The sequence below is a fragment of the Oncorhynchus masou genome, chromosome 1, assembly GCF_036934945.1.
Source record: "Oncorhynchus masou masou isolate Uvic2021 chromosome 1, UVic_Omas_1.1, whole genome shotgun sequence".
NCBI lineage: Eukaryota > Metazoa > Chordata > Actinopteri > Salmoniformes > Salmonidae > Oncorhynchus > Oncorhynchus masou.
This window is the reverse complement of record NC_088212.1, coordinates 24,931,049-24,956,559: the sequence shown is the minus strand read 5'-3', so window position 1 is coordinate 24,956,559 and position 25,511 is coordinate 24,931,049. Positions and strand designations below refer to the sequence as shown.

At 41.1% G+C, this 25,511-nt stretch overlaps 4 protein-coding genes and 1 pseudogene across 6 annotated transcripts; 3 read left to right on the top strand and 2 right to left on the bottom strand.

Moving 5' to 3' along the window:
* Nucleotides 1–3,221: 3,221 nt before the first annotated feature.
* LOC135540076 (phospholipase A2, minor isoenzyme-like) lies at nt 3,222–4,273 on the bottom strand. The gene is made up of 4 exons (XM_064966419.1): nt 4,240–4,273; nt 3,887–4,043; nt 3,673–3,800; nt 3,222–3,481 (listed from the first exon to the last, which is right to left on the bottom strand). The coding sequence occupies exons 1-4, from the start codon at nt 4,271–4,273 to the stop codon at nt 3,357–3,359; spliced, it is 444 nt and encodes a 147-aa protein (XP_064822491.1). The 3' UTR covers nt 3,222–3,356.
* A 959-nt stretch (nt 4,274–5,232) lies between these two features.
* pla2g1b (phospholipase A2, group IB (pancreas)) lies at nt 5,233–6,751 on the top strand. Its single transcript, XM_064966405.1, has 4 exons — nt 5,233–5,312; nt 5,686–5,842; nt 6,055–6,188; nt 6,428–6,751. Exons 1-4 carry the CDS (start codon nt 5,264–5,266, stop codon nt 6,541–6,543), a joined length of 456 nt encoding a protein of 151 aa, XP_064822477.1. The 5' UTR covers nt 5,233–5,263; the 3' UTR covers nt 6,544–6,751.
* asgrl1 (asialoglycoprotein receptor-like 1) lies at nt 6,712–16,155 on the bottom strand. 3 transcript variants are annotated; one of them, XM_064966385.1, is made up of 8 exons: nt 16,083–16,155; nt 15,368–15,451; nt 14,492–14,575; nt 14,255–14,350; nt 8,064–8,117; nt 7,858–7,997; nt 7,659–7,774; nt 6,712–7,082 (listed from the first exon to the last, which is right to left on the bottom strand). In XM_064966385.1, the coding sequence occupies exons 2-8, from the start codon at nt 15,447–15,449 to the stop codon at nt 6,926–6,928; spliced, it is 729 nt and encodes a 242-aa protein (XP_064822457.1). In that variant the 5' UTR covers nt 15,450–15,451; nt 16,083–16,155; the 3' UTR covers nt 6,712–6,925. The 3 variants fall into 3 exon arrangements, with proteins under 3 accessions (XP_064822457.1, XP_064822467.1, XP_064822448.1); XM_064966395.1 differs by lacking the exon at nt 16,083–16,155 and adding an exon at nt 15,960–15,988; XM_064966376.1 differs by lacking the exon at nt 16,083–16,155 and having other exon boundaries at nt 15,368–15,672.
* Nucleotides 16,156–17,741: 1,586 nt separating this feature from the next.
* Nucleotides 17,742–19,826, top strand: LOC135540085 (cytochrome c oxidase subunit 6A, mitochondrial-like). Its single transcript, XM_064966429.1, has 3 exons — nt 17,742–17,893; nt 19,206–19,354; nt 19,520–19,826. Exons 1-3 carry the CDS (start codon nt 17,791–17,793, stop codon nt 19,607–19,609), a joined length of 342 nt encoding a protein of 113 aa, XP_064822501.1. The 5' UTR covers nt 17,742–17,790; the 3' UTR covers nt 19,610–19,826.
* Nucleotides 19,827–22,380: 2,554 nt separating this feature from the next.
* On the top strand, nt 22,381–24,913 carry LOC135553923 (BLOC-3 complex member HPS4-like; annotated as a pseudogene).
* The last annotated feature ends 598 nt before the right edge of the window (nt 24,914–25,511 follow it).

Here is a 25,511-nt window from a genome sequence, read left to right as displayed (position 1 = left end):
AGCCCCGTCACGGACCAGGATGGCTTGCTCCCAGACAGACTAAACAACTTCTTTGCTCGCTTTGAGGACCATACAGTGCCACTGACACGGCCCGCTACCAAAACCTACGGACTCTCCTTCACTGCAGCCTACGTGAGTGAAACATTTAAATGTCTTAACCCTCGCAGGGCTGCAGGCCCAGACGGCATCACCAGCCGTGTCCTCAGAGCATGTGCAGACCAGCTGGCTGGTGTGTTTACGGACATATTCAATCAATTCTTATCCCAGTCTGCTGTTCCCACATGCTTCAAGAGGGCCAACAAGTCCACAGATGACGCCCAACAAGTCCACAGATGACGCAATCGCAACCACACTGCACACTGCCCTAACCCATCTGGACAAGAGGAATACCTATGTGAGAATGCTATTCATCGACTACAGCTCAGCATTTAATACCATAGTACCCTCCAAACTCGTCATCAAGCTCGAGACTCTGGGTCTCGACCCCGCCCTGTGCAACTGGGTACTGGACTTCCTGACGGGCCGCCCCCTGGTGGTGAGGGTAGGTAACAACATCTCCACCCCGCTGATCCTCAACACTGGGGCCCCACAAGGGTGCGTTCTGAGCCCTCTCCTGTACTCCCTGTTCACCCACGACTGCATGGCCATGCATGCATCCAACTCAATCATCAAGTTTGCAGACGACACTACAGTGGTAGGCTTGATTACCAACAACGACGAGACGGCCTACAGGGAGGAGGTGAGGGCCCTCGGAGTGTGGTGTCAGGAAAATAATCTCACTAAACGTCAACAAAACAAAGGAGATGATCGTGGACTTCAGGAAACAGCAGAGGGAGCACCCCCCTATCCACATCGACGGGACAGTAGTGGAGACGGTAGTAAGTTTTAAGTTCCTCGGCGTACACATCACGGACAAACTGAATTGGTCCACTCACACAGACAGCGTGGTGAGGAAGGCGCAGCAGCGCCTCTTCAACCTCAGGAGGCTGAAGAAATTCGGCTTGTCACCAAAAGCACTCAAACTTTTACAGATGCACAATCAAGAACATCCTGTCGGGCTGTATCACCGCCTGGTACAGCAACTGCAACTGCAACTGCTCCACAACCGCCCAGAGGGTAGTGAGGTCTGCACAACACATCACCAGGGGCAAATTACCTGCCCTCCAGGACACCTACACCACCCGATGTCACAGGAAGGCCATGAAGCAGTGTAGCCTAGTGGTTAGAGTGTTGGACTAGTAACCGGAAGGTTGCAAGTTCAAACCCCCGAGCTGACAAGGTACAAATCTACAAATCTGTCGTTCTGCCCCTGAACAGGCAGTTAACCCACTGTTCCTAGGCCGTCATTGAAAATAAGAATTTGTTCTTAACTGACTTGCCTAGTTAAATAAAGGTAAAAAAAATATATTTAAAAAAAGATCAAGGACAACAACCACTTGAGCCACTGCCTGTTCACCCCGTTATCATCCAGAAGATGAGGTCAGTACAGGTGCATCAATGCAGGGACCGAGAGACTGAAAAACAGCTTCTATCTCAAGGCCATCAGACTGTTAAACAGCCATCACTAACATTGAGTGGCTGCTGCCAACATACTGACTCAACTCCAGCCACTTTAATAATGGAAATTGATGTATAAATGTATCACTAGCCACTTTAAACAATGCCACTTAATATGTTTACATGTATATAGTGTATTCGATACCATCTACTACATCTTGCCTATGCTGTTCTGTACCGTCACTCATTCATATATCTTTATGTACATATTCTTCATCCCTTTACACTTGTGTGTATAAGGTAGTTGTTGTGAAATTATTAGGTTAGATTACTCGTTGGTTATTACTGCATTGTCGGAACTAGAAGCTCAAGCATTTCGCTACACTCGCATTAACATCTAACTATGTGTATGTGACAAAAACATTTTGATTTGATTTGGTGGTCTTCTTGAAACGTGGGTATTACAGACTTGGTCAGGGAGAGGTTGAAAATGTCAGTGAAGAAACTTGCCAGTTCAAGGGTTTGCTTTTATTTAGACTATTTTCTACATCAAACCTATGAAATAAAGCATATGAAATCATGTGGTAACCGAAAAAGTGTTAAATAAATCAAAATAGATTTTATGTTTGAAATTCTTTAAAGTTGCCACCTTTTGCCTTGATGACAGTTGGCGCTCTCTCAACCAGCTTCTTAAGGTAGTCAACTGGAATGCATTTCAATTAACAGGTGTGCCTTTAGTTAATTTTTGGAATTTCTTTCCTTAATGCATTTAATGCTACCTTGTGTTTTGACAAGGTAGGAGTGATATACAGAAGATAGCCCTATTTGGTAAAAGACCAAGTCCATATTGAGGCAAGAACAGCTCAAATAGGCAAAGAGAAAAGACAGTCCATCATTACTTGAAGACATGAAGGTCAGACAATATGGAAAATTTCAAGAACTTTGAAAGTTTCTTCCAGTGCCGTCACAAAAACCATCAGGCGCTATGATGAAACTGGCTCTCATGAGAACTGCCACAGGACAGGAAGACCCAGAGTTACCTCTGCTGCAGAGGATACGTTCATTAGAGTTAACTGCACCTCAGATTGCAGCCAAAATACATGTTTCACAGAGTTCAAGTAACAGACACATCTCAACATCAACTGTTCAGAGGAGACTGCGTGAATCATGACTAGACTAAATTGAAATTTGCTATCGTAAGTCAATAGTGTAACCAGGAGGTGAGGCCTCATTTAACACAGTAAATTCATCAGGCTTAAGCCATGTTTCAGTCAGGCCAATCACATCAAGATTATGATCAGTGTTTAGGTCATTGACTATAATTGCCTTTGAAGTAAGGGATCTAACATTAAGTAGCCCTATTTTGAGATGTGAGGTATCACGATCTCTTTCAATAATGACAGGAATGGAGGACAGTGAGATTGCTTGAGATCCTCGTGAGATTGCTAAGAGATTACATTTGCAAACATTTCTAAAAACCTGTTTTTGCTTTGTCATTATAAGGTATTGTGTGTGTAGATTGAGGAAAATGTTTTATATAATCTGTTTTAGAATAAGACTGTAAAGTAACAAAATGTGGAAAAAGTCAAGGGGTCTGAATTCTTTCTGAATGCACTGTATACAGGTATTCTCCAGTTATTACCTACACAGAATTCTATGTGTTCAATACAAATACAGAACTAACAAACACATACTTAAAAGAATGCCATTCGATTATTTAATAGGTCAACAGTTTAATTGGCACAGTAAATTCCATTCCAGCAAACATGACACACATCCATGAAACAGGATTCATAAACATTCAGTGAATCTACAATAGTTTCAGATGTTTGTACTGCTTCCAGAGGATTTGTCTTGGCTCAGGTGATACAGTGGGTTTTGGGGTCCAGGTTATTGTTCTCAGGGTTGTAGGTGGACTGGGCGAAGCAGTTGGCGGCGACTCGGTCACATTCGCACACTGAGGCCTGGCACACATCGTTGGAAGCTGAGGTGTGAACAAACAGGTTTAGGCTCATGATAAACATTAGTTGCAGTTATAATCAGAAAGCTGAAACCTCACCTTTACTTCAAAACATCATTGCATCTGACAATATTATAGAGCTTGGACAGATTGTATAGTTTATTGAAAATGTATGTCCACAAATTATTTTATTATTTCTACAATTCAGTTGTTACCTGAACAGGAGACCTGCCCATTCGTGCAAGAGAATATGTACACCTTGATGTAAGGGACGTCAATGATGGGACGGCACTCTGGAAGATGCCTGCTCGCTCGGTAGCAGAGGTCGTGGACCTCACAACACCTGAGAGAAGAAAGTAATGAGTTTTCTGAGATGCACTGAAACACCTGGTCATGATGTCCAACACAAGTGGAATGAAATCCAGTTACCTATCCAGGTCATCCTTGGGAGTCCCAGTCCCCCCCAAGCCACACCAACAGCCATAGTTATTGTACATGAAGGGGTTGACATCAGGCTGGGTGCACGTGATCATTCTGCCAAATTGCCACAGAGCCTGGGGCTGCAGTGAACCATGGGCTGTGTATGCTGGCAGAGGAGGGAGGTGAAGCTATCAGTCACACTACTGCACATATTCCTGACATTGAGGTTCCAAATAAGAGTTACAGAGGGCACACATGAGTATTATTCTATCTGAAATCATCTCAGACTGTATGTATATTCTTAGGCACGTGAAAAAGTGGACAACAAGCTTCGGATCAATATTTAAATGTGACAGGCTTACCGGTCAGCAGCAACAGGAGGGATTTTGGATGCATGACAGAGGAAGCATTGAGGGTATACACCAACCTTACCACCTCTTATATTAGATGAAGGGAGGTCAAGGAGAACAAGTGCTAAAATGGGAGGTAAACTGGGAGGGGTTGTGTCATACAGCCAGGAATATGAATGATATCTCAGCTAAAATGCTGTCCTCAGGTTCTAAACTTGTTTACCCAATATTGCTACTGCTATCACGGATACAAATTCAAAACAGAAACATCAGATATGACACGTAATGGAAAATGTGATTTCCACATGACACTAAAATGTCAGGATCTGTTATGCTATTGGGGGCTGCTGAGTAATACCAGCCTCGGGTCTATAAAGTAGAGTTTAAGTAAGTCAAATCCTAACTGAAATATTGGCTGGTGGATGTTTTATGGCTGGATTAAATAAATATTTAAATCCTCTATGGTATATCCAATCAAATTAGACTGATTTATGTAATTGTTCTTCTTTTATATTGCTTTCTTAAAGCAGTCATTGTTAGGGTTGAAATACCATTGTCCTCTATCATATCAATTGGTAATACTCTGAAAGGTACATTTTGCATTTCCCCTGAAGTTCTTTCAAAGTACATTCCAGCAGACAGCTGTGTAAATAACAAAACACATGCTTAAATTCCCACACATTTCCATTACACAACTCCAGTCAAGCCTTGTACAATGACCTAATGAGTCTCCTGTATTTCTGAATATTATCCTATTGCTCTTGAAAAATATTTTTAATCACTGAGATTAACCTGGTTAAATTAAGGTTAAATAAATAAAACATGTAACCGGTATTGAAATGTGATTCAATACACCTTTATCACTATACACAAGTGTTTATTAAAATATGTCTGTGCAGTCTACTGTGCACTGTGTATCTGTGTATCTGTGCACTGTGTATCTCACCCTATCTAATCATCCAAAGCCTGCCCCTAAATGCCATGATTCTATATATATCAGTTGCGTTCCAGATCAGTGACACTCTTCATCAGCAAAATGAGGTCTTCTCACACTCTGCTGCTGTTAGCCTTCTGTCTGCCAGTCTGTAAGTATTATTAATTACACTATTTTAAGACAGAGCTTTGATGCTGTCTATTCTTTTTAATAACAGAGCAGTGTACAGTCATCCTGTCATAGCTTTCTTTGCAGAAAATATTCCTTTAGTCAAGTCAGTGTGCACTGCAAAATATTTTACTCACAGCTGGTTGTGCAACATACATTTACATTAAGCAATAAGGGCTCACCAGTCACGTTGCACAGTTGTGAATGTGACGTTGCCCAGTTCAACCATGATGCCGTATGGTTCCATTTGAGTGATTCACTAGTTTTTATTTGTTCCTGATATAAAAATGGTAATGTCCGGTGTAGATATTTGAATGTGCTCTGTCTGTCTGAGACGTGGCCTCTCGTGTTTTCAGTGCTGGCGGTGCATGAACCCAACCCATGGGCACTATGGCAGTTCAGAGCGATGATCGTCTGTGTAAACCCTAGCAGCTGGCCTGTGCTGGACTATGCTGACTACGGCTGCTACTGTGGGAAGGGCGGCTCAGGCACTCCTGTGGATGATCTGGACAGGTACGCAGTCATGGAGGGGAAGATGGGGTCAGGGATAGTGAACACGGCAAGAATCTGAGAAGAGGATTCATTTGAACCTGGAGGTTGTGTACACGGTGTAGGTGGATGGTGGGAGTTATACAGTGTGTTTGGGGGGGGGCTATATACATTACCTTTAACAGGAAGTCAGTAACTATACTTGTATTGAAACAGATGCCCTCTGTGTGTTCCAGATGCTGTCAGGTTCATGACTACTGCTACTCTGATTCCATGCAGCACGAGGATTGCTGGGGCATCTTTGACAACCCTTACACTGAAATATATAGCTACCAGTGTGACAGAGCCTCTAAGACTGTCACCTGCAAAGGCGAGTGTGATCAGCATAACTATAGGATTCAAAAACAGTCCCTTTGTCAAAATATAACTTTTATTCTGCAACAGCACCCTCTCTAGGATGGTCTAGTCCTCTGCATCTTTTAAATTGGAGAACCTCTATTTTCCTTCCCCCTTGAAAACCATTTACCATTACCCCATCTTTCTCTCTCGATTTTCCCTCTTCTTCGCCTCCCGCCTCCTTATTTTTTCTTCTGTCTCTCTCTCATACAGAAAACAACAATCCGTGTGAGATGTTTATCTGCGAGTGTGACAGAAAAGCAGCCATGTGCTTTGACAAGGCGGGGTACAACCCAGAGCATGAGCACCTTCCCGGTGAGCACTGCTAGTATGGTAATGCACGGGGAACCAGGACATAACCTGCAGTGGCCCACCTTCTCTTGAAATCAATAACAGCTGTTATGATCCAATATGTGCCTTTGTATTGGTTATTGCTATTCATATACACCCACAGATAGAGTGGAAAAGACCTCCAAGAAAGCTATTAAATTCTGACATACCAAGGTTTAATTAAACTTTATTCTGTGAATAAGCTCACGTTATACACTGTGTGTTTCTTATGCTCAATACCATAATTTGTGATTGTTGTACAGTCACTGAAAGAAATCCATCCTTTCTCCTGTATCCTGAGACTGTCATGTTATATCAGTCGGGCAGCACTGGCATAGCTTACAGCTCATGTGTCAATGGCAAGCATGGGTCTACTGTTTCTCATTTCCCCTTTGCCTCACAGATGTAATTGTACATTAGGTTGCAGTCTGCATCATTCCAAAGCTTGCGTTGTCTGTGTGGACCGTCATGAAGCTGTCCACAGTCCTCTCCAATCACACCAACCTGCCAGTCGTCTGGCTGCCCTTTATCCCAGAAGCTGAGCAAAGACAGTAGAGGGAAGGATATTACATATTATAATCTGGGTGGTTCGAGCCTTGAATGCTGATTGGCTGACAGCCGTGGTATACCACGGGTATGCCAAAACATATATTTTTACTGCTCTGGTTAGGTTGGTAATCAGTTTATAATAGCAATAAGGCATCTCGGGGGTCTGTGGTATATGGACAAAATACCACAGCTAAGGGCTGTACCCAATCACTCTGCGTTGCGTCGTGCATAAGAACAGCCCTAAGCCGTGGTATATTGGCCATATATCACACCCCCTTAGGCCTTATTGCTTAATTATAATGTCTGATGACTGTGTTTTTAGGATGTGATAGACAATATCCCTACTCCAGAGGAGGCTGGTGGGGGGAGATATAGGAGGATGGGCTCCTTTGTAATTGGCTGGAATGGAATCAATGGAATGGAGTCAAAGAAGTTATCTTTTTATGTGTTTGATGTGTGTGGTGTGTTTGGTACCATTCCATTGATTCCATTTCAGTCATTACACTGAGCCTGTCCTCCCACCAGCCTCCACTGCCCTACTCTCATCATCCCAGTACTCCCTTACTGTGGAGTTGATTTGTAGTCAGTTCCATCCACCCAGGTCCAGTGGCCCTCTTGTGCTCTCTCCACAAGCCCAACCCAGTATCTCTTTTCTGCATCAATCACTTGAGAGATGTAGTCCTTAACAGCACAAATAAAGAACATTTAACATAGCCCACAGCTCTTGATATGAGACACATACTGCTTCACCTCCTTGGCCTTACCAGCTCATCCTCGCTGTTAAGAACAAGCAGGTGTGCTCCCAGCTCAATACATTTTTCCTCTGCACTGTTCCAGTTGAGCTTCCTTTTTGATGCCAGGTAGCAGCTATCCTGGAAGGACCACCATTCTTCACTACAAGTTCCTGAGGAGGACACAATGTTTTGCACAATGGATAGGGATGGACTTCATCTACCAATAAGTCACTTACCTCTCACTGGAAGCTGGAATTCATCATAATAGTTATGGTTGATAGTAGCTGGGTCTGAAAGGGACAAGAGTAAGATAATGAATGAAGGAAGGAGTGAGAGATTATGAACAAAGCATCTACAATGTTATCCACTGATATACAGTGCTTTCGGAAACTATTCAGACCCCCTGACCTTTTCCACATTTTTGTTACGTTACAGCCTTATTATAAAATTGATCAAATAGTTTTTTCCCCCCTCATCAATCTGACAAAGATAAAATAGGTTTTTAGACAATTTTGCAAGTGTATTACAAATAAAAACAGATATCACATTTGCATAAGTATTCAGACCCTTTACTTGTTGAAGCACCTTTGGCAGCGATTACAGTTTTGAGTCTTCTTGGGTATGACGCTAAAAGCTTGGCACACCTGTTTTTCCCATTCTTCTCTGCAGATCCTCTCAGGCTCTGTCAGGTTGGATGGGGAGCGTTGCTGCACAGCTATTTTCAGGTCTCTCCAGAGATGTTTGATCGGGTTCAAGTCCGGGCTGTGGCTGGGCCACTCAAGGACATTCAGAGACTTGTCCCGAAGCCACTCCTGCGTTGTCTTGGCTGTGTCCTTTGGTTCATTGTCCTGTTGGAAGGTGAACCTTCACCCCAATCTGAGGTCTTGAGCAGGTTTTCATCAAGGATCTCTCGGTACTTTGCGCCATTTTTTTAAACCTTTATTTAACTAGGCAAGTCAGTTAAGAACCAATTCTTATTTACAATGAAAACCTACCGGAAAACAGTGGGTTAACTGTCTTGTTCAGGGGCAGAACGACAGATTTTTACCTTGTCAGCTCAGGGATTCGATCCAGCAACCTTCCGGTTACTGGCCCAATGCTCTAACCACTAAGCTACCTGCCGCCCCTCCATTCATCTTTGCCTCGATCCTGACTAGTCAAACAAAAAACATCCAGTCCACGGCAGTCCTGTGGGCGAAAACAACTAGTTGATGAGAGGTTGAAGGAGAATGGCAAGAATCGTGCAAGCTAACAGGCGGCCCACTAATAGGCAAATTACGGCACATTACTAGAGCGGTGTGCAAAATTGCATCTCAGAATTCACAACTCCTCAATCCTTATATTAGGTCCCACCGTTGACAGTGCACAGATCTGGGGAAGGGTACCAAAAAAAATCTGCAGCTTTGAAGGTCAACTAAGAACACATTGGCCTCCATCATTCTTAAATGTAAGAAGTTTGGAACCACCATGATTCTTCCTAGAGCTGTCCGCCCAGCCACTGAACAATAGGGGGAGAAGGGCCTTGGTCAGAGAGGTGACCAAGAACCCAATGGTCACTCTGACAGAGCTTCTGAGTTCTTCTGTGGAGATGGGAGAACCTTCCAGAATGATTATCATCTCTGCAGCAATCCACCTGTAGAAAGGCCCATGGAGTTGGTGGAATCGTTCCTTTAATTCATGGCCACTTGCTCAGCTGGGCCAGGGGCACTTTAATTAGGTCAAGTGGAAATGTCCGACAGATCTCAACTCATTAAAAGGAGGAAATCGCCATCGCCAGACCTCGCTGCTTTCTCTTCCTTAACTCTGTCTAATCCAGACATTCTGTGTGTCCATGAATCAACGTAAATCCACCGAATCTGTTACCTTTCATCTGAACTATCTGTTGCGATCGGGAGAGCGGGCCATCAGTTATTGTTTATAGTTATTAGCGTGGAGCGTGGCTTGGAGCACATGCTTCAAACCTATTGTGTTATGTCAATGGACAATGATCACGGCCTTACGGATCATCACAGCCCAATTATGCCATTGACATATGGTTGAAATGTAACGAAATTACATGTACATATGAAGACAAACCTGAAAGGATGAAATATGAAACATCATTATTGTTTGCTGAACTGATCAATTCTGATATCAAACTGATGGAGATTATAGATTAAATAACTGATAACTGATTGAATTATTTGTATTATTATTTTCATGATTATGATGAATACTTATGAGCCGAAATGACTCAATGACGATTCCTATTGACTTCTTATTGAACTGAATTGCTGAATTACCTAATTATGTTAATAATGAGAATGATTCTTATGATTTGATCTTTGTGATTATGAATTTGATTGGATACATGTTATTCTGTTTCCTTTGTTATGCAGCACGGACAAACTACCCAATAAATATACCACTTTATGGTTAAAGGAATTCCTGCCTCAGTCTCATCCATTCCTCTGTCACCTGACCCATGACCACCTGTTCACCTTCACAGTCAGTCATTCTACCTGTCCAGTTACCCACACAGATTCCAATAATCTTTCATCACCAATCATGCCTTTATGGTAGAGTGGCCAGACGGAAGACACTCCTCAGGAAAAGGCACATGAAGGCCCGCTTGGAATTTGCCAAAAGGCACCTAAAGACTTTCAAACCATAAGAAACAAGATTCTCTGGTCTGATGAAACCACTTGGCCTGAATGCAAGTGTCACGTCTGGAAGAAACCAGGCACTGCTCATCACCTGGCCAATACCATCCCTACGGTGAAGCATGGTGGTGGCAGCATCATACTATTCGGATGTTTTTCTGTGGAAGGGACTGGGAGACTAATCAGGATCAAAGGAAAGATGAACAGAGCAAAGTACAGAGAGAACCTGCTCCAGAGCGCTCAGGACTTATGTAAATGTAATATTTTCTTTTCTTCTAAAAACCTTTTTTTGCTTTGTCATTATGGGGTCTTGTGTGTAGTTTGATGAGGGAAAACAACTATTTAATCCATTTTAGAATAAGGCTGTAAAGTAACAACATGCTGAATACTTTCCCAATGCACTGTATGTGCACTGTATGTGTCTTACATATTCTAGTTATAGGACAGACAATTCAAAACCTAATTTCTTATTATTTATTTTTGGACTGTCTGTTTCACCATTTATGAATGTATTATTCAATGTGTTTCCATGGTCTACAGTAGTAAAGGCCAAATTCAATATTTTATCAAATAATCTAAATTAAGTATATACAGCTGAAGTCGGAAGTACATACACTTAGGTTGGAGTTATTAAAACTTGTTTTTCAACCACTCCACACATTTCATGTTAACAAACTATAGTTTTGGCAAGCTGGTTAAGACATCTACTTTGTGCATGACACAAGTAATTTTTCCAACAATTGTTCACAGACAGATTATTTCATTTATAATTCACTGTATTACAATTCCAGTGGATCAGAAGTTTACATACACTAAGTTGACTGTTGCGTTTTCAACAGCTTGGAAAATTCCAGAAAATGATGTCATGGCTTTAGAAGCTTCTGATAGGCTAATTGACATCATTTGAGTCAATTGGAGGTGTACCTGTGGATGTATTTCAAGGCCTACCTTCAACCTCAGTGCCTCTTTTCTTGACATCATGGGAAAATCAAAGGAAATCAGCCAAGACCTCAGAAAAACAAATTGTAGACCTCCACAAGTCTGGTTCATCCTTGGGAGCAATTTCCAAACACCTGAAGATACCACGTTCATCTGTACAAACAATAGTACGCAAGTATAAACACCATGGGACCACGCAGCCATCATACCACTCAGGAAGGAGACACGTTCTATCTCCTAGAGATGAACGTATTTTGGTGCGAAAAGTGCAAATCAATCCCAAAACAACAGCAAAGGACCTTGTGAAGATGCTGGAGGAAACAGGTTCAAAAGTGTCTATATCCACAGTAAAACGAGTCCTACATCGACATAACCTGAAAGGCCGCTCAGCAAGTAAGAAGCCACTGCTCCGAAACTGCCATAAAAAAGCCAGACTACGGTTTGCAACTGCACATGGGGAAAAAGATTGTACTTTTTTGACAAATGTCCCCTGGTCTGATGAAACAAAAATATAACTATTTGGCCATAATGACCATTGTTATGTTTGGAGGAAAAAGGGGGATGCTTGCAAGCCAAAGAACACCATCCCAACCGTGAAGCACGGGGTGGCAGCATCATGTTGTGGGGGTTCTTTGCTGCAGGAGGGACTGGTGCATTTCACAAAATAGATGGAAGGATGAGGCAGGACAATTATGTGGATATATTGAAGCAACATCCCAAGACATCAGTCAGGAAGTAAAGCTTGGTTGCAAATGGGTCTTCCAAATGAACAATGACCCCAACTATGCTTCCAAAGTTGTGGGAAAATGGCTTAAGGACAACAAAATCAAGGTATTGGAGTGGCCATCACAAAGCCCTGACCTCAATCCTATAGAACATTTGTGGACAGAACTGAAAAAGTGTGTGTGAGCAAGGAGGCCTACAAACCTGACTCAGTTACACCAGCTCTGTCAGGAGGAATGGGCCAAAATTCACCCAACTTATTGTGGTAAGCTTGTGGAAGGCTACCCGAAACGTTTGATCCAAGTTAAACAATTTAAAGGCAAATACTTATTGGCTGTATGTAAACTTCTGACCCACTGGGAATGTGATGAAAGAAATAAAACCTGAAATAAATCATTCTCTCTACTATTATTCTGACATTTCACATTCTTAAAACAAAGTGGTGATCCTAACTGACCTAAAACAGAGAATTTTTACTAGAAGTAAATGTCAGGAATTGTGAAAAACTGAGATTAAATGTATTTGGCTTAGGTATGTGTAAACTTATGACTTCAACTGTATATACCTACTGGGCTCCTAAAATTCGCTATCTAAATTATCCATGGTATGACCATTTTTAAACAATTCCATGTTAGCTTAGTACACACATTCCCCATGTACACATAGAAACAGGTCATGTCTGAAACAATGGGGCAATCTTTGATCTGGCTCATGGAGTTCTGGAATGTCATTTTTTCTTCCCACAAGTGATCATAATGCCATTCCATATGGTAGTGGTTGTTCTGACACTCCCTATGGAATAGTACATACAGTGAGCTCCAAAAGTATTGGGACAGTGACACATTTTGTTGTTTTGGCTCTGTATTCCAGCACTTTGGATTTGAAATGATACGATCTGAAAGTGCAGACTGTCAGCTTTAATTTGGGCAGTTTTTGTACATAGTCCCCCCATTTTAGGGGAGCAATTTTGGACAAATTCACTTATATGTGTATTAAAGTAGTCAAAGGGGTACTATTTGGTCCCATATTCCTAGCAGGCAATTATTACATCAAGCTTGTGACTCTACAAACATGTTGAATCCATATGCTGTTTGTTTTGGTTGTGTTTTAAGATTATTTGGTCTCCAATAAAATAAATAATAATAATAAATATTGTGTCATTTTGGAGTCACTTTAATTGTAAATAATAATATAATATGTTTCTAAACACATAATGTGGATGCTACCATGATTAAGGATTGTCCTGAATGAATTGTGAATAATGATAAGTAAGAAAGTTACACAAATATCATACCCCTTAGACATCCTAACCTCTTACCATTACAATAACAGGGGTTATTGATCTTTGTGCCTCTGTAACTTTCTTACTCACCATTATTCACGATAATCCATAATCATGGTAGCATCCACATTAATAAAGAACTGTTCCAAAACACATTTTAGTCTTACTTATAATAAAAGTGACTCCAAAATGACACAATAAATTATTCTCCATTCAGTTGTTATTGGGCAAAACATATTCCGAAACAGAACCATAACCAAAACAAACTGCAAATGCATCAAGTTTGTAGTCAAAAGCGTGCCAGGAATATGGGACCAAATACTACACTTTGGACTACTATAATGCACTAAAAGTGAATTTGTCCAAATACTTATGAATACTTCAAATGAGGGGACTAGATACATAAAGTGCTTTTATTTCTAAATGGTAAAACAAATATGTATGACAATACCCTCCGATACATTATAAGGGGAAATTCTGTACTGTCGCCACATATGAAACATTTGATCTCAAATGATCTCAAATCTAAAATACTGGGTGGCAGGGTAGCCTAGTGGTTAGAGTGTTGGACTAGTAAGTGGAAGGTTGCAAGTTCAAACCCCCAAGCTGACAAGGTACAAATCTGTCATTCTGCCCCTGAACAGGGAGTTAACCCACTGTTCCGAAGCCATCATTGATAATAAGAATTTGTTCTTAACTGACTTGCCTAGTTAAATAAAGGTACAAATAAAAAAAAAATACAGGAGAGTAGTGTACATGTCTAATATAATATATAATCCTTCAACAAGGCTCTGAGGATTAGTAGTCCTTTAGTAATAAAAGCCTTTAAACATCACTGTACCTGAACTGGAAGATGTGGCACAAGCACTTATCACAGTCTTGTTCAGGGACTCAAGGTAAAGATGGACATCAACTATTGCTTGGTTTAACTGAGAGACTTAGGAAAATGGAGGAAGGATTGATTGAAGAAAAAAATATATGAAATTATGAATTGGTAATAGAGAGTTTAACAATACAATTTGATTTGTCTTTTGGTCCTCTTGAATGATAAATTAACTGTACAATAAGCAAGCCTTACATTTAAGTCCAGTTATCAGCAGTAGTATCAACAGTAGAAGCACCAAGACACCATACAGGAGATGAACCACCCTGCTCTGCATACCTGAAATAATATACAGTGGAAAGAAAAAGTATGTGAACCCTTTAGAATTACCAGGATTTTTGCATAAATTGGTCGTAACATTTTATCTGATCTTCCTCTAAGTAGACAAACACAGTCTGCTTAAACAGTCTGTTTAAACTTACACACAAACAATTATAATGTCTTGATAAACTTGGGAATTCATTTCTCCATCGATGATAGCAAGCTGTCCAGGCCCTGAGGCAGCAAAGCCTTTTTTATAGACAATTTGTCTTACCGTGGACTGTCTTTTAGAGATACTTTGTAACCCTTTCCAGCTTTATGCAAGGCAACCATTCTTAATCTTAGGTCTTTTGAGATCTCATTTGTTCGAGGCATGGTTCACATCAGGCAATGCTTTTTGTGAATAGCAAACTGAAATTTTGTGAGTGTTTTTTAATGGGGCTCTAACCAAAATCTCCAATCTCGTCTCAATGATTCGACTCCAGGTTAGTTGACTCCTGACAGCTTTTGAAGAAGTCATTAGCCTAGGGGTTCATATACATTTTTCCAACCTTCACTGTGAATGTTTAAATGATGTATTTAACATAGACAAGAAAAATAAAATAATATGTGTGTTATTAGTTTAAGCACACTGTGTTTGTGTATTATTGTGACTTAGATGAAGATCAGATAACATTTTATGTAACGTTTATGCAGAAATCCAGGTAATTCCAAAGGATTCACATACTTTTTCTTGCCACTGTACATGGAGAAAATGACATGGAATATGAAGGCACATTAACAGATATTGATTAAAATAGATGAGTTTACCTCTTTGTGGGATGATTTTCCTCCGACTGTGGTTACTTTCAATGTCAGACGTACCAAATTGATCATACTGAATGGAATCCATTTCTGGAGGAGAGATTTCCATTTTGAAAATGAACGGAGGTTTTTAGTGCTTTTGTATGCCCTGACTCAGAATGAAACATGTCATTTATCGCGTCCAGACATTTGCAATTTAGAGATAGAAAAGCTGGTAATCCGTAATGCATCTAAAGTTCAATGGCCCAAATTAACGTGTGCTGTGGTAGTGAATTTATTCGTGCCAGGACAGTAAAGCAAATGAAAAGACAGTGAGGTGATAGGAGCTCTTGTGTTTTAAGGTCATAGACTAAATAGTTTAATATTAACCTCTCAATCAATAGTCTCTATGCTAACCTGCATCTCACAATCACTCTATGCTAACCTGCATCTCACAATCACATGAAGTACAGATTGATTTTGATTTTATGTGTCTAAATCTCAACACACAGACTAGAGGAAAGTAGAGAATGATGCATTTAGAAAAAATCTGATTAAGTTCAGATATGATATGATTATTCAATAAAAGTCCAGGTTTGAAATGTAGTAGGCTACATACATATCATATCGTAAATGTTTAGGCTAAATCTGATGATGGTGAGAATGATTTTGCTGCCTACTACCAAACACAAACCCCCCAAAATCTTTGAACTTTGACACCCACTCTGCACTTATCCCTTACCTCACTCCTGTTATGTTCATGGAAATGTGAACACCTCTCAGCTGATCTATCAGTCTGTCCAGTCTTCTTCTGGTATTTGACCAAAAGTTCAAAGTTGTGTTTGTGTTTAGTCCTCCCACTGAGTTTGTTATATGTGATATTGAACAAAGAACACAAACAATTCTGAGAAGTAACCAATCCAAGCTTGATATAAAGAACAATATAGAAGATTTGATAGCATAGGCCTAGGCTATATAAGAAGTCAAGATTATTATGAACTCATTCAGACAGAGTAGAATTTGCCATACGGTTCATACAATTGGGTCCATATTTGATGATTTAGTTTACTGTAGATGCAAAACTGAAGAATCTGGTACAATGTTGGTTAGGGTCATTTTCTCACATAGTCTCTGCATAGGGCTATAGCTAGTGGGCTACTGTAAAAAAGTTGAGTTAAAATCTCACTTTTAGGCCTCCCGAGTGGCGCATCGGTCTAAGGCACTGCATCACTACAGATCCTGGTTCGATCCCAGACTGTGTCGCAGCCGGCCGTGACCTTAAGACCCATGAGGCGGTACACAATTGGCCCATTGTTGTCCCAGGATTGGGGAGGGTTTAGTGTACTGTGTTTCCTCCGACCCATTGGTGCTCTGGCCGGGTTAAGCGAGCATTGTGTCAAGAAGCAGTGAGGCTTAGCGGGTTCATGTTTGGGAGGAGGCACTGCTCTCGACCTTCGCCTCTCCCGAGTCCGTACGGGAGTTGCAGTGATGGGACAAGACTGTAACTACCAATTGGAGATCACGAAAAAGGGGTAGAAATGTAGTGATGAAAAAAATCTCACTTTTAAAAGTTAATATTCTGTTAACTCATACCCAAATAATGTTGTTGACTTATCCTATACTCCAGTCTAGGCTGCTGAGCAGAGGACGGCTCATAATAATGGCCAGAACAAAACGAATGGAATAGCATCAATACCATTCCATTAATTCCTGAGTGCTCCTGAATGGCGCAGCTGTCTAAGGCACTGCATTTCAGTGCGTGAGAGTTCCTGGTTTAAATCCAGACCGTATCATATAGGGCGGTGAACAATTGGCCCAGCACCGTCTGGGTTTGGCCGGGGTAGGCCCCGTCATTGTAAATAAGAATTTGTTCTTAACTGACTTGCCTATTTAAATAAAGGTTACATTTTAAAATCAAATGTAAAAAATATTCTGCTCCAACCATTACCACAAATCCGTCCTCCCCGTCCACTTAACGTGCCACCAACCTCCTGTGCTGTACTCATATTTTTGGCCAAAGGGAGGGGGGGGGGGGGGGACACTTCAGAAACCCCACCTCAAACTTGCATTTCAAACAGGGCGTTTTAAAAAATGCTTACTATTTCCTCATATAGGATGATGTCATCACCCTGAGAGGATGAGCGGGCCAATCAGCGATCTACTTGCGTTCATATTTTTTATGATTGGTATAAGCCCACACCATTCCAATACAAAGAAAGCTTAATTTTTGCATACTTCATTGACATTTTTTGGAAAGAAAAGTATTTCACTCGTATTGTATTGTGTCATTGACATTTTTTGTAAAGAAAATTATTTCACTCGTATTGTATTGTGTTTTACCTCTCTTTTCAGATGACGGTTCTCGGTGGCCTGGTTGTTGATTTAAGCAGAGCACGTTTCCCCTACATCACTTCCGTTCATCGGCTGATCGAGTCAGAAAGACAGTGAAAATGGCGGCTTTCGGACAAATTTCTCAAACGCTCCTGCGGTCCTCATTGATCCAGACTCGTCAACTCTCTGCCACAGCAGCCCATGGTCATGCAGAGCAAACAGGTAATGCCACACAAACATTGCTCGAAGGACACGATTTACGAATGACAAAACCATAGCATATTCTTGGAGGACGTGGTACCTCCGTGACCTTGCTAGCTAACGTTAGCGCGAGGCAGCATACAGCTGCTGTATTCGATAACGTTAACTAGCTAGGTTAAAGAAATCGACCACATACCTAGCTACACGGGACTCGTTGTCAATTGCTAAATCCCCATTCTATACTAACCAGGTGGCTGGATTAACACAATGTTTGACTAGTTTGCTAACTAGAGTTCATTTGCAGAAGAGACCTTGGCCTCAACATGACTCCCCGTTAAATTAAATGTTAACTACGATAGTTAATGTTTTTAGTTAATTTTTAAATAACTAGATATTTAACGCTTGTTGGCTAGATAACTGTACACCCTATTGCTAGCTTTCAAACCTACAAACGTCTGTCTAGGTTGTGTTTTTGAATGTCCCATCTCAGATGTAGCTAGGCAACGTTAGCGCAGTATGTGAAGGCAATGAAGAAACCAATTATTAAATCCGTTTCACAATTGTGATTAACAATGTCAATGTCATGGAGATCAGTTATTAAAGGCGTTTACTCATTTCGACCATAACTGAGGCCTTCAGGGGTAGCTCTCATGTTTGCCCTCCATGACCATAGGGGGTAGGAAACCTGTACCTGGAGTGCTGCCAGTACTGCAGGACTTTGTCAACCTAGCATGACACCTTATTCATCCAGTAACCTCTTTTACCAACAGTAACTTGCTTAATTCTTCATCTGTTCTCCCAGGTCAGCAAAATGTTAAATCTAAAAGATTAAGTGCTGTGGCACTCAACTGTGTAGTAGTTCAAATGTGGTTAAATATTCTACTAAACCTTTTTTTTAGTTGATTTAACCTTTATTTAACTAGGCAAGTCAGTTAAGAACAAATTCTTATTTGCAATGACGGCCTAGGAATGGTGGGTTAACTGCTTTGTTCAGGGGCAGAACATGCATGATCATGGTTTATATTTGTAAAAAAGTATATGATTGGATTAGCTAAGTTAGAGGCTCTTTGGAAATGAGAACTCACCCTGCACCTGTTGCCTTTGACATTGACATGTGCAGAGATTGAGATACTTAGGATCTCAGCGGAGCACACAAAGGAAAGTCAAGTTACAGATTTAGTATTCCAGTGACCCCAAATTAGCTGTTTTCAACATGTTTGTCACATCACAATGTATTTAAACAGAACATAAAGGTTAAATGTACTGTAACTGGCTTAAGTGTAAATGAAGCCTTTGTTACTTGTCAAACAATGTATATTTTTGTTTTCTCCAGCCAGAACATGGAAGATCCTCTCCTTTGTGGTTGCCCTTCCGGGAGTTGCTGTGTGCATGTTGAACATGTACCTGAAAATGCAGCACCATGCTGCGCATCATGTGGAGCCAGAGTTTGTCCCTTACAGCCATCTTCGCATTCGCAGCAAGGTGTGATAAATAATGGCGTGATCCTAAGTAGTTATTGTTGCAAAACACGTTTCTTTGATTATATACTTTTTAGCATTGTCTAATTTTGCCTTGAGTATTTACATTTGAATGTGCCCCCTGTTAATTTACTTTGTCATTATGTTAACTTGATTCTTCTCTCACCAGCGTTTCCCTTGGGGAGATGGCAACAAGAGCCTGTTCCACAACCCTGAAGTGAATGCCCTCCCTGATGGCTATGAGGGACGTGACGAGTGATCTCTCCCTCAGACCACCTCACACACTGGGACCAGTCTCTTTCTTCAATTCATTACTGTTACTGGACCACACTCCCCAAACTGTTTACTCTTCTCTATTCTATTATGTTTACCTCTGTGCACCTGCCACAAGGGACCCAAAATCTTGGTTATGTTTTTCTGGACCATTTAACACCATTTCTGCTTAATTTAAATAAAAATAAATAATTTCAAAAATATGCTGTGGTATTTTTAACTCTCAAATTGACACTATGGTTTTGTTTTTCTCCAAATATGTTAAAGAATAACGAAAGGAGTTTAGAACTTCATGTTTCAGAACAACACTGCTTGACTCTAATTACACCTGCACTTTCACATGACTAAATTGTGACTTGCATTACTCTTGCAAACCAGTAAGGGGTTGTCAATAGTTGCCACAGCCACAAAGTAAATTGTCTATCCTGAAAATGTAAAACAAATTATATTTGTATGAAAGGTGAGGCATAAGGTTAGCAGTGTGGTTGGGCTTGAAAGGAGATTAAGAGATATAGGTGGGGTTTAGCCATGATCATGGCTGTGGTAACTGATGACCTGCAAGTAAATCTGGTTTCAATTCCGTTTAAAATTTTCTGAAACAGTCTTGCAAAGAAGCTTTATGAAATGTAAAAGTTTTCTGAGTTGACTTTAAATGTGTTTTCTTAAACAGAAGAGTGCGTGAACTTCATTTGGAACAAGATTGGACAAGCTAAACGTCAGCCAGCTGGTAGCTTGCTTGACATGGCACAATCTGCAAAGTGAAATTGTTTTCCAGTAATACTTTTGGGCTGTTCTGATCAGTTTTTATCAAGCAGTCTCCAATTGCCGGCAACAGTTGGTTCAATAGTGAATGCATAGTATATCAACAGTATGCCTGCCTATGCATTTTACCTGGGATCTAACTCAAATTTGACAATCCACTCGTATTATTAATCTGTCCTTATAAATGTATGGATGGAGAGGGATAAATGTGGGCAGCCTTTGAGCGAACCAGTACAACCCACTGAAAGCTATGGCTGAGATCACTGCCTAACTCAAGGTGGGACTGTCACCAGATCTGAGGTTCTCTTCTCCTGTATTTAATTGGGCTTCTATCCTTAGTCAGCCATACTATAGTCCCTATTCTATTAGTAGTATTGGTATGGTGTTATGTAATTTTACACTGATTTCTTGGTGGTTTGCAAATGCATTAACTTCCTGTATGATGGGTCGAGGGTGACCCAACAAGAGCTGAAATCTGCAACTTCTATCCTGAAGAGGTAGGGACATCAGAGAAGATGTGTTCCCTCGGCGAGATTATTGATACTAACTGCGTACAAAGAATGATCCCTGTTTTTATTGATATACCTATTTGACATCTTCAAATGTTTGAGGAAACGCTTCCAGATCAAGTGCAATGGTCTTATTGATACATTCACACACATCTCGGATGTATAGACCATTGTAATGAGAATGCCTGTCCACTAAACCAGTTAAAATGCCACAGGGTTGTTTAGTGATGTTTTTGTCTTTCCATCCCGTGTAGATGTCATAATTACTCTCCATGCTGCTCTCTCTCAGGCCTTAAGCTGTTAAGTGGAAATACCAGACATCAGTATCTGTGACCTCCTCGATCAGCTTATAAATCACTTTAGTTTTTATAACGGCCCTATCCGCCAGAGTTACCAGGTACAGTCATCTCTAACACTTATCTTAGCTGTGTACAGCAATCTGTCATATCCATGTCAAATCAAATGGTATGTCACATGCGCTGAATACAACAGATGTAGACCTTAGTGAAATGCTTACTTACGAGCGCTTAACCAAAAATGCAGTTTAAAAAAGTCTTAATTTCACATTGTGTGTAAATCAAGGATTACTTTTTTGCTAATGCTAAATATGTCTCCCTCTGATTTGCCTTGCATTTAGATCTACAGTCAGGAAGATTTTGCAGTTCGATGGGCACAGTACCTCTACCACTTACAAGGAGGCTCCACTGAACCCCACCACATCTTCAATTGCTTGAGCACCATTGACTCTACACATGTAAGTAATAAGGAGTTTGTTGATATATCGATACCTATTTCATTCATCTTTTATGTTTATTAACTTCTGGCCTAGCCTGGCAATTATTTCCTTGTTTCATGTGTGACATTTTGATTCTCAGATTGACCCACTTCTCCTACCCACGGCTGCCCTAATTCTGCAGGCCTGTCAGCGCTGCCCTCTAGTGTTAGCTGGTTATTTATCCAGGGAGGTGAACTGTCTGACCTTTGCAGCACCAAAGGACTGGAATAGTTAACCACAGATTAGAATCAAACACTAACTGTATATACATGTCTCAAAAAACAAGTCTTTGCTCCACAAGGTTGACAGCACACAGATGCCCCATAATCTCACAGTGAAAGTCATGGTTCATGAAACTGAAACTGAAACATACAACCAGATAACAGTGGCTGATAATTTAGGTGCTTCTCTCCTTTGAGATTTTAGCAATCATCTTGTGATCATCTTAATTTGTTGAGGTTCCTTCTAAGTTGTGTTGTTGTATTATGCATCACTTTCTGAATACAAAAGCTATGCTTTAGATTGTTTTACAAAGTCAGCAGTTTAAGTAACAGGCCTTGACATACATTTTTGATGTAGATGCTTTACAGACTATCAGTAACAGTTCAACTATCTATCTACTAACTAGCTCTAACCCTAACCTTACCAAGCAGTTGCTTATAGTATGGCCATCTGTAGAGCATCTACAGATGGAAAATCCAGACTATCCAGATGAAGTGTGACCCTTTTCTGGTAAACACTCTTACTCAAGTGAGTTATAATGTGTTCCATCCTGATATGGTAATCTCAAAGCCAAGTGAAAGTTAGGGTTAGACACGTTTGGAATGGTTGCAACCCTGAGTGTAAATTATTGACTCTTTGTCCTACAGATCCCAATCTATTCCAAGGGAGGTAAATTGACCCAGGAAGTCCTGCCTCCTGTCAAGAACCCTAGCTGTCCCATGAGGTGGAAGAGGGTGTAACAGGAGGTTCGTACGACCACAGTTTTAACGACATAAATGGTGGGAGCAATGAGTCAGGTCTTGCGGGAGAAGGCAAGTCAATGCAAAACAACGACAGATGTCACGTCAATGGACAGAATGGAGGTAGTATTGCACTGGGTGGAGAAAAGTCTGCAGCCCACAGGTTCAGTGGTGAGGAGTCTCGAGAGCCTGGCAGTCAGAGGACGGGGAATGTGGGAGATAAGGCGTTTAGGGTGAAGGAACAACAGGGGAGTTAAGTCTAGCAGGTTGCTTGCCCCCCGCCTCCCCCTTGCCCTGTGAGAACTCTACAGATGCCCCTTTGCTCTCCACGGCACTGTACCAGTACAGGGTGAGAGGGCTGGTACTGGCCCTACTGGTAGAGAGACAATTCTACAGCGGCATTGCAGCCACAGAGGAAGTGGTGAGGAACTGTTGGGGAATATGGGAGGGATATGAAATGTTTGTGTATGTATGAGTGTTCCACAAGAGATTCCCTTGTCTGGACAACCACATGTTCAACTGTTAGAAAATTAAATAGAATATCTCCACTATTGCCCTACATGTTATTACAGCAGTTTAATATTTTGTCATACCATTTAATCAGCTATCACCCTGTGGTTATCCCCAGTATCTCAGAAACCTGGCATCTCTGAATGGACTGGAAGCACATCTGAGGACTACTGCTCCGGGGGCCTTTGGCCCTCAGGGACACTACACATTGACTGTATACATAACACGCTCACAAGTGAGGCTCTAATATTCTCAGAGCTCTCTGAAATGTTGTCAAACCACTGTATATTCCATAGCTCTATTTTTTTCTTCTAGCTGTCCTATCTGACTTTGACCTTTTTTCCTCTCTCTATTTGTCTGTTGCTTATGACATATGTGGAACTCTGTCTCCCAGCGTTGACCTTACTGCTGGAGTGAGTAGTAAACTCAGTGCTTTGCAGTAGCTGATTGGGATGTTTTGGGACATTTTATTAGTTTTAGCTGATTGTGGAATCTTGGGGCATTTGTAGTACTTAGTGGTGATTTAAGTTAGTAAGATGCTGTATAGTGTATATACCACCTCTGTCTTTTACTTTCATGATCATCCATGTTTGTGTGGTATTTGTAATGAGTGCCTATGCTGTGTCCCTGCAGGCAACCTGTCTGGCAGGCCAGGGGGAGCCCAGGACCATTCTTTTGTGAGAGCCACATCGCTGCTCCACTCGCATTTCTCTCACACTGAAGCTCTGCAGGAGGCTATTGTCAGGTCAGTATGACTGGCAGGGGGCTCTCTCAACATGCATTACTCCTCCTCAAGTCAGATGATGGGGGAGGGGGAACAGGCTATCGTTATGCAGTTTGTATTATCTTAAGATAAATCCCTGTTCCCATTGAGTTGTAATGTGTCTTACGTAATACAGTGCGGGTGCAGCTGTGTACGGGACCCGCAGTGTGGCCCAGGAGACGTACTTCCTGCAGCAAGGCAGAGCGGTGAGAAACTCCCCGACCACCCGGACAATGCTTTCTCTCTGCCGAGCAGGTTACTGAAGCACAGGGTTAACCTGCTCTGACCCACTGTGACAAGGAGTTCCACCAGAACCACTGTCTCCTCAGTCACTTCTCTGAATATGCTTCTCTCTAAATTCATTTCAAACAATGAACTTACACTGAACATTTTTCTAAGATGAACACTGTGTAAAGAGTTTTAGGAAGTTAAACGATTTACAAGAACCTTGGTCAAGTCCTATACTGTGTTGTATTTTTTTTATACCTTTATTTAACCAGGCAAGTCAGTTAAGAACAAATTCTTATTTTCAATGACGGCCTGGGAACAGTGGGTTAACTGCCTGTTCAGGGGCAGAACGACAGATTTTGTACCTTGTCAGCTCGGGGGTTTGAACTCCCAACCTTCCGGTTACTAGTCCAACGCTCGAACCACTAGGCTACACTGCCGCCCCTTGATGTGCAGACGACCATGATCTCTGTCAACACTGCAAAGGCATTTTGCACAATATATAATGAAATTCCAAACCAACACACCACATGAAATATGAGCTTATATAGATGTTGTGTAACAAATATTCAATGTACAAACATCATGAAGACATCATGGCTGCCGGGTTTCCTAATCACTGTAATCCTTTTCATTTGGATAAAGATAATCAGCTACCCATGAATCCTTCACCACCACCCACAATGTATTTAAAATAAATTGATTTTATGTTGTACCTAATGACATACCGTATGTAGGAAAAATGTATTGTATATAATTACAGATATCATGTCATATTGTTTGTGTGTTTTTAGTGTAATATTCTGTCCTGAGAGTGTACTCTTGGGTTTTCATTGTAGAGTTGATTTTGACCACCTCTGAAATCAAGCCAAAAGCCATTGAATACACTAAATGTGATACTCTCTGATTAATGGGGCACATTAATCATTTGCCAATAATATTCCATAAGGTTTTTTACAAAGATTGACTACGTTTGTAACAACAACAAAAATAATGAATGGCTGATTCTTAACACGCAAAAAAATGCCTTGGTCGAAAAAATGTCTTCCAAGCATTGCAAATACATTCATTCAAATATGATTATTTATCCACTCTAAATTAACACCGATGTATGGACCTTGTCTTGTCTAAATGAGCTGCACATTGTACTCTAAACTGCAGGGGCCATCGTGGTCCCTATAGTGCCATAACGATAGTAGTACTGTAGCAACAGGCACACAGCTCAAGCTAAGCATAAATACGGCGCCCACAGTACTTTACAAACCCTAAAGTACGAACACTGTTATCATGGTAATTATATTGCTTTGGGTGAAGGGGACGAACAATGCCTAAATGTAAGTTTTTATGAAATGTAAGATAGCTGGACTGTCTACGTGCGT